At 44.6% G+C, this 18,760-nt stretch overlaps 2 protein-coding genes across 2 annotated transcripts in view; one reads left to right on the plus strand and one right to left on the minus strand.

The window, feature by feature from the left end:
• CNOT1 (CCR4-NOT transcription complex, subunit 1) overlaps nt 1–12,762 on the plus strand; it is a 53,426-nt gene extending 40,664 nt beyond the window's left edge. The window contains 14 exon segments of the mRNA XM_009709918.1: nt 1,150–1,292; nt 1,885–1,993; nt 2,088–2,257; nt 3,385–3,616; nt 5,729–5,977; nt 6,611–6,774; nt 7,052–7,169; nt 7,636–7,737; nt 8,006–8,179; nt 9,529–9,678; nt 10,769–10,949; nt 11,347–11,479; nt 11,579–11,713; nt 11,857–12,762. Of these exon segments, the coding sequence (XP_009708220.1) occupies nt 1,150–1,292; nt 1,885–1,993; nt 2,088–2,257; nt 3,385–3,616; nt 5,729–5,977; nt 6,611–6,774; nt 7,052–7,169; nt 7,636–7,737; nt 8,006–8,179; nt 9,529–9,678; nt 10,769–10,949; nt 11,347–11,479; nt 11,579–11,713; nt 11,857–11,935 (2,139 nt within the window). The 3' untranslated portion in view covers nt 11,936–12,762.
• A 2,450-nt stretch (nt 12,763–15,212) lies between these two features.
• SETD6 (SET domain containing 6) lies at nt 15,213–18,719 on the minus strand (the record flags this gene model as incomplete). The annotated part of the gene is made up of 7 exons (XM_009709929.1): nt 15,213–15,701; nt 16,230–16,372; nt 16,606–16,786; nt 17,073–17,196; nt 17,351–17,545; nt 17,870–18,011; nt 18,563–18,719. Coding segments are annotated over 7 exons (1,254 nt in total), but the record flags the coding sequence as incomplete, so codon positions are not given.
• Nucleotides 18,720–18,760: the final 41 nt, after the last annotated feature.

Consider the following 18,760-nt stretch of genomic DNA (forward strand, 5'->3'; position numbering starts at 1 on the left):
CACAAACAAAACAAACAAATAAATTGCTACTTCCCATCAGAAGGCAGATGTCTAACCCCTCCTGGGAAAGCACAGCTTCAATGCATTTAACATTTGCTTGGGAAGGCAAACATCGTAACCATGAATGCCCTCGTCCTTCTTTCCCTGAGCTTTTATTGCTGTTGCTGAGCATGATGTCATATGGTATGGAATATCGCTTTATTCTGTTTGGGTCAGCTGTCCTGGCTGTGTTGCCTCCCAGCCTCTTGCTCATGCCCAGCCCACCCACTGGTGGGGGAGGCAAAGTGGGAGAGAGAGCGCCTTGATGCTGCGCGGGCACTGTTCAGCAGTCAGTGAAACACTGGGGTGTTGCCAACACTGTTTCAGCACCACATGGGCTGCTATGAAGAGAATTAACTCCATCCCAGCGAAAACTAAGACTATACCTGGTGGGGAGTGTTGCAGTGAGCTGTGTGAGCTGAGCTGGCATCGGTGCCTGTGTAGTAGTGCAGAGCATAGTGCCAGATGCAGAGGCAAATGCATTTGAGTCTAGTGGAAGGATACTGAGCTATCTGTGTGAGGATCCAAGAACAGTAACAAAACAAAAGCAACTGAAGGCTGGAGGGAGACTCTTTGTTCTTTACTGATAGCACTCGTACCCATTAAAGGATCTAGTCCTGACTAGGACTTGACCAGGTAAATTGTGCTGCCCCTGTAAGACTCATCTTCCATTTGCTATAGACTAGCACAGATGTATCCGAGTGCTGCAGCTCTTTGTCTAAAGAACCTGATAGCTGCCCTCTGGCAGGTTCTGTAAATTTTCTTTCATGTAGTTTTTCATGAGCCATATGCAGAATTGCTTATGAGGAGGCATCGACTTAGAGAAGCTGCAGCACAAACTTAATGCAGACTTTCATGCATATATAAAGCCAGTGGGGCATAGAGAGACCGTAGGCTTGTTTGTGGTAGGACAGCTGTGTACAGTGAACGTGTTGATGCCATAGCAGCTGGTAAAAACTCACATAGTCTTATCGAGGGTTCAGCATGATGACTAAATTGGTTTTTGCACGTCTGCCGAGTCTTCTGGTGATAACTCTTGCTGATGGAATTTGCAGAAGATTTGGAAGAGGACTTGTTTTTTCCTCTGCTAACAGGTTGCATCTGTTCTAGGCTGTAGAAGGCTTACTGGATGCCACCAGTGGGGCAGATGCTGACCTCCTGCTTCGCTATCGTGAGTGTCATCTGCTTGTGCTGAAGGCTCTGCAGGATGGCCGCGCATATGGATCTCCGTGGTGTAATAAACAAATTACTAGGTCAGTTATGAGGCAACAGGAACGTTGGTGTAGCTTTCATCATCTTTTGGGAGTTACTGTGTTATTCTGAATCACTTGCCTGTTAATATTTTGCATTGCTGCAATTTGGACAGACAAAAAATAACCACTTTTTTTTGTCAAAAGTAACTAGATCTTCTGATAATGCTGCTTCATCCTAGAACATGATGGGAATCTTTAATGGAATTAAGTGTTAGAGATGGTCTGGGGTTTTTTCCTCACGTAGAGAATGTCTCTATATGCAGTCACAAACTGTGACATGGCATATGCCTGCAGCCGAAGCACTAGTGCTTCAGGTATGCAGATGTGCCACTTTGTCCTCGGAAGAGAGGCGTGTTAATGCTGAGTAAAGTGAAGCTCTCAAAGGCCTGTTGGGACCAGTTGTGCAGGGCAACAAATGCCTGAGGCTGATGACTGTTCTGAACTCAAACATTTCCTTAGAGAATGCTCTAGAAGAGGCTTCTTTTGGAGCCGAGCAATGAATCAGCAAATGGCACGGTTTCTTGAAGTATTAGATTTGAATTGCTTCGCTTGTTGTTTAAGTACACTTTTTAAAAGAAGCCAATTTCTTCAGGTGCCTGATTGAATGCAGAGATGAGTACAAGTACAACGTAGAAGCTGTGGAGCTGCTAATCCGCAATCACCTTGTTAACATGCAGCAGTATGACCTTCACTTGGCTCAGGTAAAGGGGATCTGCTCTCTTGGAGGAGGAGAGTTATGGTCACTTCACTGTAAGATTTGTGATTGAACTTTAATTGCCTTTTTCATGTTGACAGTCGATGGAGAATGGCTTGAACTACATGGCTGTGGCATTTGCCATGCAGTTGGTAAAGATCCTGTTGGTGGATGAGAGAAGTGTTGCCCACGTAACAGAGGCAGATCTGTTTCACACAATTGAGACGCTCATGAGGATTAATGCTCATTCCAGAGGAAATGCTCCAGAAGGGTGAGATTGAAATACCGTGCAATGTGTTACTACTTGTGCTCATTTATGGTTTGAATGTTATATAGGCAGTGCTTCATATCATTCAATCATACGGCTTTAAAGTTTTTTAGTGCTGCAGTGCTATGTTAGCTTAAACTGTCACTGTAACGTAATTGTGCTGATTTTATGTCAAAATAGAGGCAGCTGCAGCATCGTGTCAAACTGAATGCTTGAGCATTCTTTCTGTGCACTGTGCTCCAAAATACCAGGGTACTGTGAGAAACTTGCTTGAATTCCTACTTTATCTCAAATTTGGGCAATATTCTTACCTGTTTAAATCCTAAATGTCTAGATATTAATATGTTAATTTGTTAATCACAAGCAATTCATCAAATTAGATAATCCTTTCTGTTCCTTTAGACAACTTTGTTTAGACAATTTTGTTTAGAGTCTATGAAGCAATCATCCACCAATCTCACATGACTTGTGTATCCACCAGCACATAATTGGGCAGCAAATGTTGCCACAGCATCTGGAAATACCTTGTGGGACTTGCAGGCCTCCTATTACTAAGGTGGAAGCAATTGCTGGATTTGATACAGGCATGGATTGGAACTTGGAGAACTCTGGATTGCTGTGAGAAGAACCAGCAGCTGGTGGTGGTGCCAGTGGCTGCCACTACCAACAGAACTGCTAGAGGGAGGTCCCAAAACAAAAGTCCTTCTGTCTGCAGTTGGTGTGGGTAGACTGTCTTCGCTGTGTGACTTGACTTTCACTGCAGCCAAATTTAGTGCCCCGGTTAGGCTGTTTAGCACTGGCATCTCATGATCTCGAAGCATTTTAGGGCTTCTGAAGTCTGTAAAAGTGAAGCTGTTTCTAGTACTTGTGGTGCTTTGTTGCAGCACACTGCTGCATGAATTGGAGTGGAACTTCAGAGCTTGTGTGACCTCAGTGTTCCTTCTTTCATCATAAATGTATCTGCTTTCATGACTTATTTCTTTTCTTCCAATGAGGACTGGAAGATACGAAGATTTGGTGTAAGAAATAATTTGCTTGCTTTCAACTATGTTTGACTGAGCTTCCGGTTCACGTACCTTCTGGGGGAGGAGAAATTCTAACCCAGTTCTTGCTCTGGTCTCTTGTTTTAGATTACCCCAACTGATGGAAGTGGTCCGATCAAATTATGAAGCAATGATTGACCGTGCTCACGGAGGTCCCAATTTCATGATGCATTCAGGAATTTCCCAAGCCTCTGAGTATGATGATCCACCAGGTCTGAGGGAGAAGGCAGAATACCTGCTGAGGGAGTGGGTGAACCTTTACCATTCAGCTGCAGCAGGCCGTGACAGTACCAAAGCATTCTCTGCATTTGTTGGACAGGTAGAGCTTTTGGAAAGAAAGGTGCTTTTTATTCAACATAAGTAGGCTGTGATGCCCTCCATTTCAAAGCAGTGTTATAACCCATCTTAGGCAGCCTTTTGAAACTTTCAGTGTGGCAGTTGACTATCAAAATGTTGTCTTGTTTTTGATGGTAGAGTTCTGTGGAAATCCCTACCCTTCACCAAATCATGTTCTTCAGATACTGGAGCAACAAGCTGTCAGTTCAGACCATGAGTTTTGGGTTAAATCTGGTGGGAAAAGAACTTCAGCTGTGATAGCTGTTGGGAATAGTTCTGATGCACTCTGTATAAAGAAGCTTGACTAGTGTTGCTCCTTATGGGTGGCTGTAAAAGCTTGGGCAGCCTACAGAAGGAAATCATTAATAGAGAGAGATGCAGGTGAATTGTTTCAGATCATGTGAATGAGGGAATCCTTTCTCTAACTGGAATCATTAGAGTGAGGAAAAACTTGAAATTTCATTAGTTAAAGTGTGCCTAAATTTGAACAGCTTCCAACGTCTCGCTCCAGGGTACCTTAATAGGTGTGATTGAGGAGGGAGATGCCCTTAGTAGCCCAACTTGTGCGGTAACAAATTCCCTATATATTCTGCAGTCATCTTCCTAAAACTGTGCTCCTGGCAGCTCTCTGACTGCAGCTGCAAGGAAGCCCCTGACTTAGCCTATTTGCATTGTGTTCTCTTTAAATTTCCATGTTAATACCACAGAAATGCTACAGATTTTGCAGCTACAAACGCAAAGGAGTTCACGCTACAAAGTATGTGTAAAAATTTTGACTGATGCAGTGATTTTTTTTTTTTGGTGTGGCTTCAGTGTCCTCGTGTCCTGGCTTGTTAGCCAGCTTTCTGTTGGTCTGACTTCTACTGCATAGCATCTTTTTTGAATGTTTTTGATGGGTCTTGTGTTAAGCTCACTTTTTAACAAAAAATTATTTTACCTCTTCATGTGACCTCACTCTTTTTATACCTTAAAGTATGCTTATAAAGCATCTTTCAGTATAGTATACTCATAATACACAATGCACTTTTGTCCTGCTTCAGTCTTATCACACTTGTTTGCTTATCTTTTGTACATACTTGAGCAGATTTGAAATAGCAATTGAAATATATTGAAGTGCAGTGTTTACATGTAATTTTTTCCTTACAGGCTTTAGCTAAGAGTTTTAAAGGAGTATTTTGCAGTAACTGCATTAAACAAGGTTTTATTACTGAACTGAAATAACCATAATTTTGGCTGCTTAAATTAAGTGTTGCTTCTTTTCCGCTAGTCTTTAGGACAAGGAGCATAGAACTTTGAAGGCAGATATATGAATTCCTTTACAAAAAAAAAAAGTTTCTCCAGAAATACTAGATGTTCTCTAAGAGTTAACAATTATGCTGTTTGTATAGCTTCATGTCTGAGCAGTAGGAGTTTAGAAGTAAGATGCTTTATTCAAAACCCCGAGGTTCCATGCAGTGTAACTTGTTTCATTTTGATGTTTTTAATGCTGTGGGTAACAAATAAAAGGAGGTATCTTTTTTAAGATGTATGTTATTAAAAACAACCCCTCAGTGTGAAACAAGGAAAAAAGCCCACTTAGTCTTTCTCTGCATGTAATGTTTCTGTAAGGAAAATTCACTCTCCAAATGCAGTTTGCTTCTACAGAATATCGCTGCAAAGTAGTGATGGTTCCTGAGCTCGTAGCTGAAATCTGCCCTTCCCCGAGCTTGTACACCATGTGTGCACTACTAAAGACCTGACAGACTGAACTGCTGCTGCCTCTTGCTGTCCTTCATGCAAGGTTGAGTGCTGGTGGCAGAACCGATACTGAAACAGGCTCCTCAGCTATGCTGATGGTTGGAAAGAATTGGGATCAAAAAGACTCCTATTTGGGAGTCTTTGCTAAAATTGTGTTGCCACCCTTAAGTTGCCTTGAGAATATTCATCTTCAGGAAAAGTAGCAGAAGTAGCTTGCTACCCATCTCTCTTGAGAATGTGGTAAAAATTAATTGTGCCAGGCAAGGCAGGTGCTTTGTAAAGTGTATGTTGTTTGAAATAAGTTGTAAACCAAACTTTCTGTGGTTACGGCTCTGAGGTTTTTTCCTTTCTTGGATAGATGCACCAGCAAGGAATCCTGAAAACGGATGACCTGATCACCCGCTTTTTCCGTCTTTGCACTGAAATGTGTGTTGAAATCAGCTATCGTGCTCAGGCTGAGCAGCAGCATAATCCGGCTGCCAACCCCACTATGATTCGAGCCAAGTGCTACCACAATCTGGATGCCTTCGTGCGACTTATTGCACTGCTGGTGAAGCACTCTGGGGAGGCAGCCAACACAGTTACAAAGATCAACCTCCTGAATAAGGTTGGGAACCCTTTTTGTACTCACTGCATTTAAAGTGGATAATCAGGTGTACCTTTGCTGATAAATGTGAAGTGTAGACCTTAATGCAGGCTGCTGCTGAAATATCAGATGAGGACTTTAATGGGCTGATCACTGAAATGATAAACTGAGTGGAGCATCAGGATGCCAAGCGGCTTTCTTGTTCACAAAAATTCCGTATCAAACCAACCTGAAACTCACCTTTGTGCCTTGCAATGAAAAAGTCAACTGCTGCTGTTTTGAGGCATTAGAAAGTGTGGTTTAAGGTTGGTGATTCCTGGGTGTCTGCCTTGATTTTGTGAGGGCCTTGCCTGTACTCTTCCATTACTTGGTTTATGGCTAGATGGTCTTAGGTAGTTAAGATCTTCGGACACTGCCTAGTCAGTCATTGTGACTGCAATCCATGGGACAGGGAGGGCAAAGTGTAGTGGTTGGGAGTTGCTGATACAGATTATAATATTCATTGATGTAACACTTCCAATAACTAGAATTTTTGGTTCTTGTTAGAATCTGCTGATTTTTTTTTTTTTTTTTACTGATGGTTAAAGTATTATCTATAGGCTGACTTGCAAAGTAATTCTTGCTGTCACCACTGAAATACCTTGATCTCTTTAGGTTCTTGGCATTGTGGTGGGAGTTCTTCTGCAAGACCATGATGTTCGGCAGAGTGAGTTTCAGCAACTTCCTTACCATCGCATTTTCATCATGTTGCTGTTGGAATTAAATGCTCCTGAGCATGTGCTGGAGACCATCAACTTCCAGACACTCACAGCTTTCTGGTATGTATTTGATATTGGCTACAATGCGCATCCTTTCCTGGTAGGACTAAGATTTTTCATCTAAAGGCTATCTGACTGTTCCTTTGTGGTGGCTTAATCACATTCAGAATAACTGGTTCTCCTGTAGACTGTCCACTTGCTTGTTCTAAGGAAGATGACTGGTAAAACCCAAGATGCTAAAATGCCTTGCTTTTAGGGCTGTGTATGTTTTCCCTCAATGTTATGAAAAGCAGTCTTATTGCTGTGCATTTCTAACCTGCTCTAACTTTTCTTTCAGTAACACATTTCACATCCTGAGGCCTACAAAAGCTCCAGGTTTTGTTTATGCCTGGCTGGAACTGATCTCCCATCGGATATTTATTGCAAGAATGCTGGCACATACACCACAGCAGAAGGTGTGGCTGCAGTTTATCTCTTCTGAATTAAAAAGCTCACACGGATGCTTATCTGGTGCTGTTTCACATCTCTTGAAGTGCACTTAGTAGCATGGCTGTTCTGTTTTTGTTGTCTTCCGTATTCACAGTAACCTAACTGCATGAAGGAGAGACTTTGTGTTAATAAACTATGGAATATAGAGTGAATTGAATTTAATAAACATGCCTTTGTCAAAGCCTGGTAGAGCTATGGTCCAAACGAAATACTGTCAACTCAGTATGGCATGTTGAGTATTCTGGGAACACCCATAGCATACGATGTGCAGCTAAAGGCCTTGAAATGAGCTGTGCTGCAGTTACTGCTAGCTCTAGCAGTAGGACATAACTTGGATCCAGGTTTATATGAAGACCAATCTAATTATAGTTTTGAAATCAAGATAACTGCTCTTCATTACATGTTTTCCACCTGCTGTTTTTTTCTTGACAGGGTTGGCCTATGTATGCTCAGTTATTGATAGATCTTTTCAAGTACTTGGCTCCTTTCCTTAGAAATGTGGAACTCACCAAACCTATGCAAATTCTTTACAAGGTAAAAAAATGTCAGCTAATAGATGCTACTTCCAACCAAAGTTTTCTGAAAGTAGAGGGGTTCTGATAGAAAAATAGTTTCTACTCTTCTTTTAGAATTTATATCTTAGAGTTAAATGCGACTCTGGTATAGGACAGAAACAGGCTGCCTTCCCAAATTAATTTCTTCCTGTTAATGTTAACCACATGACATAGAAGGATGGCTCTGCAAGCTCTTGGGCAGTTTCAACAGTTCCGCGCCTCTTTTATAATATATTTTTATTTCACAGGGCACTCTGCGTGTGTTGCTGGTCTTGTTGCATGATTTCCCAGAATTTCTTTGTGACTACCACTATGGGTTCTGTGATGTGATCCCACCTAACTGTATTCAGCTAAGGAATCTGATCCTGAGTGCCTTCCCACGGAACATGAGGCTTCCAGACCCTTTCACCCCCAATCTAAAGGTAGGACTTAATTTCATGACTTGATAATGGGAAGCTTTAATGCTCCAGATACTCTTTGTCCAGTTTTTTGGCAGAGGCTGTGGAATTTGGGGAGCAGTTTAACTGATACTTGAATAAATGCAGCCATTCAAAAGTTAACAAGTAATCTGAAACTTAAGTGACATAGCAGCTAGCAGAACAGCATTTTTTAAGGCAGATAGGTTTGAGTTATGATTGTAATACTCAATGTTTGACACTTTCCATACAGAGTGGGATACAATCCTTGTCCTGTATGAAATTTGTTGCAGTTGGAAGCATAAAGCTTGCTTCTGGTCTGTATGGTTTCATTGGCACCCATAGATATTTAGCTTGCTTGCAAGGATTGTGCAGGTTCAACCTGAAAGGACAGGCTGTTGAGACTTGTGCTACATGAGAACCGCATCGAGAACCTAGCTTTTCCATGGAAAACCAGAGGGCTTGTTCTTTTCCCAAAGGGAGACTGACTTGATGACATCCCTAGATCTGACTGGCACGCATTGTCGGAGCAAGAGCATCTTTGCCATTTTTCTGTCTCATTTGTCACTGAAAAACAGACTGCTTAAGCAGTCTTTGTGGCTTTGCTGTTTGAAAGTTCAGCCAACAGTTCATGTCTCAGTTCTGTTCAGCATATGCTGCATTGTATAGTTTGTGCTCCATGGGATGTGTGGCGACTGGAGCTCAGTTAACAAATTGTTGAAGAGCAGGTGTCTGAGGACTGTGTAATTGTAAATACTTTTTGATGAGAAAGACAGACTTATCTGAAAGCAAGGCTCTTGCGTAATGGGGAGAGACTTTGAGAAGTGTTAACGTTATCTAATTAAATCTTTCAGCATATGCCAGTCTCCTAATCGTGGAATGATTAGAAGAAAACTTTCTCACACTGCTAAAGCATTGTCATATTATTCTTCCTTGCTTGAGCTGTGCAGGGTGGTGGGAGCGAAGCTGCAATACTTTTTCAGTTAGCACTTCTTGAGACTGAAGAAGGCTGTTCTTGACTTGTGTGAATGTTTGTACTTTTTTAAACTACCAAACTGTCTTGAGTGTAGATAGGGAGACTTCGAAGGCAGTGACTGAATTCCCCTACGGCCTTCCCCCTTGAATTCTTTTATCCTCTAGTCTCAATTCTTGGAGATGGTCATTTAATAAGTTTGCACATTAGAGACCAAGTTCCTTCTGAAACCTACAAAAGTCTAGTGTTTCCTTTTCATTGCTGGTAGGAAAAAAAGGGATCAACAGCAGTAGCTGATGTAGTATCACTTACAGATCTGCTTTTGCAATTTGCTCCTTTAGACACTGCTTATGGTTTAGCTGACTGGGTTTTCTCTCAACAGGTGGACATGTTAAGCGAGATTAATATTGCTCCACGAATACTCACGAATTTCACTGGAGTGATGCCACCTCAGTTCAAGAAAGACTTGGATTCCTATCTCAAAACACGTTCTCCGGTCACTTTTTTGTCTGACTTGCGCAGCAACCTACAAGTGAGTGACGGGTTTCTGAGGATGTTGAATTTAAATAGTGTGGGACAAATGATCTTGCTGGCTGAGTCACCCTCCTTTCTTGCGGGGAATTTTGAAGCATGAGTTCCAGACAGTAGAAAAGCCTGCGAAATGCACGCTTGTCTGAATAACTCTTTTACCACTCCCTAACAGGATGTTTAAGAGTGTATGTTAAGTAGTTTCAGCCAGGTGGAATTTGAGGAAGGAGGAATGTTAACTGTAATGACTCTAAAATGATCTAATTTAAAAGCAGTTGGTTTTATCTATATGAGCTGCCAAATGCTTATAGCGAAAACATAAGGTTAGCTAAAACCATCTCTTCTGCTTGCACATCTCTTCTGCATAACCTTGCAAATCTTTAGTGAAGAATGTAGTCAGAGCTGATTGCATCAAGCTTGAGGTTGTGGGTTTTTTTTTTTGTCCTCGCCCATCTGGTGATGAAGAGTCTTGTGGCTTCCATCACATGACTCCAGCACTGTTAACCCAGGCATTGTCTGAGATTCAACGGGTTTTATTGAACTTGATTGCGGGTTTTTTAGCATCTGATTAAATTTTGACTCCACATGGATTCATTGTTACAGAAAGCTGTGGATCTGCGTGCTAATGCTTTAGGGGTGGGGGAAAAAAAAGGCAAATCAGCTAAAGCCCAGTTCAGAATTGTTAGCCGACCACATTTCATACATCACATGGCTTGGCTTGCAACAGACTTCAGGACTGAAGTTGGACTTTCTCAGAAAATTGCTCAGACTGCAGCATTCTCACAGGAGGTGTGCATTTCAGCCAGCCTCTGGCGCTGCTGGTGAATTCAAATTGCCTTTACCTGAATTATTTGCTTTTAGGCAGGAAGTACAAAAATTGTCTGTTGGGTCTGTCAGCGCTTTGCTGATGCTTTTGAATATGTATATGTAGTTGCTGTATTACAAAAGGGTAAATGCCAAATGGAATTTTTGGGTGCCTGAGTGTTGTCTTCTGTATAATCAAGAAGATACTCGAATGCTGTTGCTGTACGTGCTGTACCTTCGATTGCTGAAGGAATATAGAATTTTAATGCCTTTCATATCTTTGCTATTAGGTATCGAATGAACCTGGCAACCGCTACAACATCCAGCTGATTAATGCACTGGTGCTCTACGTAGGTACTCAAGCTATCGCGCACATTCACAACAAAGGCAGCACACCCTCTATGAGCACCATTACCCACTCGGCTCACATGGACATCTTCCAGAATTTGGCAGTAGACCTGGACACTGAAGGTGAGCTGGAAACCCTTATAGTTCATGCGATGTCAAACTTAGCAGCAGATCATCTGTTTGAGCTAGGTGAAATACAGAAGATAATTTCATGTAGCTGCTAGTGAATTCACAGTAAGTAACACTACATTAGAATATTAAACTCTGAATGCAGGAGCAATATTAAAACCAAATGTTCAGGGTATTCAAAGGAATGAGAAATAAGTTGACTGAAGAGGAATTGAATTCTTACTGCCCCATCAGCTTGGGTTGATAAGGCTTTTTCGTATCTTCAGTTATTTTTGTTTCTTGTACCTTCATAAGGCAGGCTCCCAAACCTTAATCTTAAGCAATACCAGTTGTTTCTTCATTCCTGTGTGTGTAAGGGAGACCATAGGTACTCACTGTTCCTCTTCTGCAGGCCGGTACCTTTTCTTGAACGCAATTGCCAATCAGCTGCGATACCCCAACAGTCACACCCACTACTTCAGTTGCACCATGCTGTACCTGTTTGCGGAGGCCAACACTGAGGCTATCCAGGAGCAGATCACTAGGTGAGAGGGAAGGCATTTAACTTGGCAGTGTTCAGCTTTTCTCTTTCCTTCCTTGTGTATTTTGGATCATCGAGCTCTGTTTTTACTTCTGGATTTCAGGGTTCTCTTGGAACGACTGATTGTAAATAGGCCTCATCCCTGGGGTCTCCTTATTACTTTCATTGAGCTGATAAAAAACCCAGCGTTTAAGTTCTGGAACCATGAGTTTGTTCACTGCGCTCCAGAAATTGAGAAGTGAGTATAACTTAATCACAAAATCACTAAAACAATGTCTCTGAAGCAGGGGCTGAGTTGCACCTTGAGTTTTTGGCGCTTGGTAGAGGAAGCACCATTGGCTGCCATACATGCACCTAATGCCGCTTTGCTCCTGTCTTCAGGTTGTTCCAGTCAGTCGCACAGTGCTGCATGGGGCAGAAGCAGGCCCAGCAAGTAATGGAAGGAACTGGTGCCAGTTAAATGAGCTGCATTTTGCATTGTAAGCGTGCCAGCCTGGAGGTCCCCGTCCCATCGACTGACAGAAGACTCTGTAAGGCTCCTCCTGACCTTCCCAGCCCCCTTGATTGGGTAGATGCAACAGACCCTGGGTGAAAGTCTATGTGGGCACGTTCCAAAGTTTGAAACAAATTTTTTTTTTGACTTTTGGCCAAAATTCAGAAGATGCTGTGAATATCATTTTGAACTTGTGTAAATACAAGGAACAGAAATGTTTGTCTGGACTTTTGGGTTTGTGCAAATTGTCTAAAAGGCAGGTTGGGTCACTGGTGTCTGTCCAGCTTGTAATAAAGGGGCAGCTGCTGATGCCAAGCACTTGTCTGGGGCAGACCTCCTTGTCCTGACATTCCCAGGCTCCCAAAGAATATTGAAAAGCCAGTTATAATACTATAAGTTATTTTTCTTTAGGTGGATGGGGGACCTTTAAATCACTAAGTTGTTTTACAAAAAAAAAAGTGGATGTGTTTGGAATATGGGAATACTATGGAGTATGGGAGGGGTGAGGGAGGGGTTAAGGTTCAGTGTTGCTTTTCCCCCCCACCCTCATCAAATGCTGACAGACAGCGAGTGGAGCGGCAGTCAGAGAATGCCTCTTTTTCTGTTAGACAAGACACACCTCAGGCCCTTTGGGAGAGGGTCAGCTGGTTTTAGTAAAGAAACCAGAGACCAGGCCTATAGCTTTTTTTTTTTTTCCAGACACTTGTAAATTTTGGAAGGTGAGGGGGTTAAATCTTAGACCTTTTCCCACCCCACCCCCACCTTGTGACCACACAGTATAAGTTTGTAAAAAAAAGAAAAAAAAGAAAAAAAACCACAAACAAAATGAAAAACCCAAAGGACCAATACAGCCCATTTTGTAAGGATTTTGAATGTTTTGTAAAGTATTGGTCCATGTGTTGTATTTTGTAGCCTTTCTAGTTCTCGGGCTTTAGTTCTCCCACTTCTTGTATGTATGCATACTGTAGTTACACATTAAAGTCATGACATGCAGCACGTCCCACTGTGCTTATTCTCTCCAGTTCCATTCTGCCTGGCCAGTTGATGTCTTTCAAAGTCCGTTCCACTCATCCAAACCTGCAGTTTTCCAGTGCGTTTTGGGCACTGCCTATTGAAAGCAACTGGGCTCGTTTTCTAGCCTGAGGTCAGAGGGGAGAATTATTACAATTAAATAGGGCCTCGCTTTGAAGTGCAAAAGGAAAGGATGGTTGCGTGGAGATAGAAATATCCCAGTTGCAAGTTCATGAGCAGAGTTTGTTTCTGACAAAGTTGTGCTAGAAAGGAGACTGCAGAGGAGGGATACAGAGGATAGACAGCACATCAGCTTTGTTTCTAATGACTTGCACCCTGCTACTATATTCCCTCCAGCAAGGATCTGGGCGAGGTTGCTAGGTAGCTGTAATAAGGATAAGTGGCTTCAGCGTTGCTAATGCTGCAAAAATCCTTTAGTCTGTGCCTTGCAACCTAGCACGATCCTAGGAAACGGAGCTTCACTGCTTTCTTTTTGGGTAACATTACTAGTTCGTTAAAGCTAGTTGACTGCTACTGTATGGGTGGAGAAGTCAGGATTTCCTGCTCAGGTTTAAGGGCTTGTGTACCTGGCTGTGCTCTTGCTGCAGAGCAAAAACTAGCTCTGAGGGACCACTGAGCCAGCTGTGCCAGTGGAGTGCAGCTCAGAGGGAATTCTCTGTGACCTGTTTCTAGGCAGCGTTTTTCCATCACCTGTGTGTCAAGGAGCAGTCTCTTGCCAGTTCCAACAATTCCCTGGCATTTCTTTGGCAGGGCGGCAGTTGTGCTGAAACTGAGCCTTTTGAAGTTGGAATTTTTTGGTTCTGGTGTTGCAGCTCCAGCTTATTTTTCTTCCTGTATTGGGTTAGGACACAGAGAATTACCAGCAACCAGTTTTTCTTTATCTAGTTGAGATGCCATGGGATTTTTTTTTTCCTGTCATTTAACTCTAGCAAACCATATGCAGAGCTTATTGACTTGTCCTAATGACTCACAGGTCTCTCATGTTCTGTACTAATGCTGCTGTACATGGCTGGTTCCCTTTTTAGGCTTTAAGAACTGTTAGGCTGGTGTGAAGAGGGGGTGGAAGGTGGATGGGACTCAGGCAAGATGCCAGTACCACAAGTTGAGCTGGTAGGATGGAGGCCACTGCATTTCATAGCCTCTCTTGGCAGGTAAGGAACCTGCAGCTGGTATGGTCAAGGTAAACAGTGCTGGTGTCAGCTCCCCAAGGATTACCAGCATCCTTGCTGGCAGAGGCTCTGGGTATAATGCTTTTCATGTATAAGAACTGAAAACTAACCTTTTGAACCACTGTGTGTCTAGTTTGAAATCTAGTCTGCTGTAGGGAGAGCAGCACCAAGGTGGCAGACTGGGCTCTAAACAGCCACTGCATTACACTGCTGTAAAAGGGGAATTAAAAGAAGCTACCGTAGGTACTGTTAAACCACCCTGGCCCCCAGCAGCGCAGGCAGGGCTGTAGCTGGCCTTTATCTATGAGAGTACAGTCTGGGTTTTGCTTGTTTTCAGTACTTCTTAACTGCAGCAGCAGCAGCAAAGATCTTCCTCCTCTTAAATAGGGCTTAGCACCCTGTTGAAGTAAACAGTGTCGGCTGGGTAAGAAACATCATCTTTATTAAACATAGCTTGGCCTGCAAACCTCCAGTGTTTTGTCATGCAAAAACTGCTGAGGGAAAAATATTAATATAGTTAAACATGATGCAGAGCAATGCCTGAATTCAGGGAAGAACTGTATCAACTGGAGGGTGCATATCAAATGCTTAGCCTACAGCAGCTGCAGAACTGTGACAGTGGTCCTTTTGAGTAGTCTCAAGCCCATACAGAAATGCCTTTTAGAGAGGTAAAAGGAAATACCTTGCTATACCGAGTCTGCATGAAAACCAGATAGAAAGGCTTGTACTCTTTAAAATGCTCAGTATTAAAGTATAAGGTGAAGAGTTTAGTGTTGTCAGCATCTGCACCTGCCACATGTTTGCTCTGAAGCTCTGTAAGGTGAGAGCTACCAGCTGGATTTCTGTCCCCTTCATCTGGACAAGGAGCAATTCTTGCCTTAAATTTCCGATGCTAAATGAGGGAAATAACTTGCTGTTCGGACAGCATATGTCTGCCTTCCTAAAACAGCCATTAGGAGGTCTGAGTTTTCTTAAGTCCTCCAGAAGAAGGTGGTAGTTGTGCTCCAGAGCTCTCATTGTAAGATAGGGCCACCCAAAACCACTTCTGTGCTGTGGAAGATACTTTGTTTATGTAGAGGTAGCTAAAAAGCCGTATGCTGTATGAGCCCATATTCAATCTTGCCATCTGTTCTCGCTGTTTTAGAAGGGATGGCCAAGGGCTGACCTTCCCTTCCTGAGCACAGTTCCAGACAGTTCATTTCCAGGGACAGCAAAGGTTTCTACTGTAGCAGCTCTAGCAGCTGATGCAAGATCCTTTTCTGTCCATAGCGCACATGCAAAGCTTGCTGCTCCCTTCGACTCAGTTTCTTATAAGCCTCCTTGTTATTTAGCAAGTCCTGCTCTGCTTTCAAGTCTGACCCATAGGCCTCCAGGGTCAGCAGGATGCTGTCATAAAGGAGCTTCTTGCAAGGGGTTTTAAGTCTGGAGAGAGCCTCGTTCGAAAGGGTAGAGTTTTCCTCTTCCTCACTGTCGTCTTCCCAGCCATCTTGTGCCTTATACTCCTTGAATTCTTCTTCTGACATGCACAGCACCTGTAATGACCCAGGCAGAGGGATAAGTCACTGGCAGGGTGAGTACATCAGGCTTTCTTTTCTGCACCACTGTGGTGTTGGAGCCACGTGGAGCAGGTGAATTATCCCTCAGCTGCACTAAAGGCGAGAGAGTAAAACTGGCTTGGATACCTCATCACAAGTAACTTGTGAGTTAGAAGAACCTTCAAACCGCAGACCTGGGTGTTGGTAATGATCTTAAAGGACATCTCTGTAGCTGCTGCCTACAAAGGTGCAACAGCTCTCTAGAACAGCAGGACCCATGGAGCCATTCAAGACTGGTATGTAAGTACATGTGGGTGGCTAGTTCAGGAAAGGAAGATGGTTAACAATACCTGAAGCCTGGGAGCTGGGCAACCACCTCCCCTACTGCTTTTCACGTGGGAGTGTTGGTACCAAAATGCCTTTACATGCTTGTCCCCCTTCACTTGAACCACTTTTCAGGCCGGTTTACACTGCTGCGGTATGCTTAGTCTGTGCTCTTCCTTGTGCAGCTCTTGCAGTGCTTACCTTCAGGGTCACGGACAGCTCTTCCTCTGTCAGCACCTCATCCCAGCTGAGCACAAAGGCACCTTCCTCTCCCACCATCTCCAGCTGACACAAGAAGTCCCACTGCTCTGAGACCAGCTGCTGCTGGGCTTCACTTTCGGCACCTGTTTGGGAGGCAGCAGAGCTACAAACCCAGCTTGGGCTGCAGTGGAAGGGAGGTGGTGGTGAATGGAGAAGGGGAAAGGGGAGGCAGAAAACCAAGGCATGGCCCCAGCACCTGAAATGCTGTGGACCAGGCTTATTTTTCATCTCATCCTTCATCCCTCTTTCATTACATCACTATTTAACAGAGATCCCTGCCTCATCTTTTCCCAAAGTGGCTACGGGTGCCACTCACGCTGCAGTGCTGCCTTGCGTACTGTCACCATCTGGATATCGGCTGTGTCGTTGCTGTTGCCAGGGTACGGCTCCGTGAAACCGTACATGTGTAGGAGCTGCCAGTTGGCCATCTGCCCGTAGGTGTTGAAGATCTCTTGTCCTTTGCCGACAGGCTGTGTTGTAACCATTTGTAACCATTTCTGCAAGCAGGGAGAGAAGAGGCTCTCAGAGCTGCAGTGATCCTACCGCTCAGAAACAAGGTGTTTCAGAGAGGTTCGGAAGACACTAAGCTCTTCCTAGCTAAAGCCAAGAGGGGAGTATGGTGAGCAAAACAGCTTTGTATTAACGAGACTTGCTGCCCTGGCAGGTGAGCAGCACTGCTCGGGGTTCAGAGAGCCAGCCTCGCTGTGCCACCGCTCCCAAAGGCCTTGCAGCGAAGAGGAACCAGAGCGTGACGATGCCTGGCAACAGTGTCTTTGCACTCACCGGAGAGTATTCCAGGTTGGCATTGTGGTTGGCCACGTGATTCAAAATATCTGCTACAGGCACCATCATTGGAGGATTGGGCCCCTTCTCATCTTCATCTTCCTCCTCCAAGGGTTCCTGAAAGCTAAGACAAGGGAAATGAAAACAATCCAGTTGTGACGCTCACCCTGGCTACCTTATACTTACATTCTTGTGCAACTGCAACCTTTTGAGTAACACAGCCTAATACTCTTTCCTTTGATCTTACTCCTTGTCGGAGCAAAGCCCTCACTTCTCACCTGTAGGCCATGACAAATGCCACCAGCTGCTTGTACAACTCCAGCGTGTGCAGCTTGGGGTCAAAGATGTTGGGGTGGGACTCCATGAAAGGCAGGATGATGGAGCTGTACTCCAGGTGGATGTTAGCCAGGTCCTTCTCCACAGCTTCTGGGATGCCTGTACCCTGCAGGAGCCTTGTTCGCTCTTCTTCAGGCCTGTTGCAAGAAAACCAGCAGGTTTATCTCCATGTGCCCCAGGGAGAAGGGTCTATAAACTCCTCCTTCCTTCAAAATCTCAGCTTCCTCATGCTTTCCAGATTCCTGTTTTCTGGTTATGCCTGTAGCTAGCTCCAACCCCAGGTAGTGCCTGAAGGGGTCCCTCAGGCTACAGCCATGGACCGCGCAGGGCAGGAACAGAGGGATGGGGTCACCCAGAAGGACCACATCCTTCCCCAAGACTCCTGGTCTGCAGACCCCAGACTGTGCCTGCATTCTGCTGCCAAACTGGGCCACCCTGCAGCCTGCTTGGTTTCACCTTACCAGAACATGGGGTGATCCAGGCTCTTGAAGTCCTGCCAGAGGGAGAAATAAGGCTGCCAGTGGGAGTTGCTGGCTGTGTACTCGTATAGCAGAGCCAGCAGGAGAGGCACCCAGCCCGACTGGCTCTGCAGGGACTCCTGGGCTAAAAAACCAGAGACAATGGAGAAAACGTAAGTTGATCTGAGGTTTTAGTCTTCTGCTTCAAGACCCAAAGCCTGATACCACAAGCCTCATCAACTGTCCTCAGCCTGGGGTGGGGAGTTCTGCTTTTAATCTGCTTTGTTTTGAAGCAGAACCAGAAGCTGCGGCTCTGGAGCTATGGATGAGCTGCTCCAGGCCATGCGCTGCCCCCACCCTGCCTTGCCATGCTCAGCCCGAGGCTCTGGGTGCCTTCAGCAAGAAAGGAACCGGTCTTTTTCCTAGGAGTGTCTCCGCCGGGCCTCAAGGAAGGCCCTGCTGTAGGGGTGGCTGTCCCTTAAAAGTGCAGTAGTGGGCTTTTCTCACTGCCCAGCACGGCTCCAGGCTCCCTTAGGAAAGTGATGGGGTGCCCAACCACCCCCTTTCCAACCTGGTGCCAACTCCAGCATCCTCTGCAAAGCAGGAACCTTCCCTAGGCTTTCTCCCGGACCCATTTTATTCCTTTAAAATGGTGCTGAGGCAGGCAGAGCAGGGTAAAACAGACTCCGCACTCACCTTCCTGGAGGAGAGCCTGGATGGAGCTGGTGTGCTGGGACAGCAGCACGGGGCGAGGGATGGTGACGAGGACCTCTCCCACCTCCAGCTCCTCGGTGGCCAACATGCCATACCCCGCTACCGTGCCCTCCCTGCTCAGGCGGACCTTGGGCGAGAGGTGAGCGGTGCGCTGTGAGGGGAGCCCGGGGGGGCCCTCGG

Source organism: Cariama cristata, unplaced genomic scaffold, assembly GCF_000690535.1.
Source record: "Cariama cristata isolate BGI_N322 unplaced genomic scaffold, ASM69053v1 scaffold23250, whole genome shotgun sequence".
NCBI lineage: Eukaryota > Metazoa > Chordata > Aves > Cariamiformes > Cariamidae > Cariama > Cariama cristata.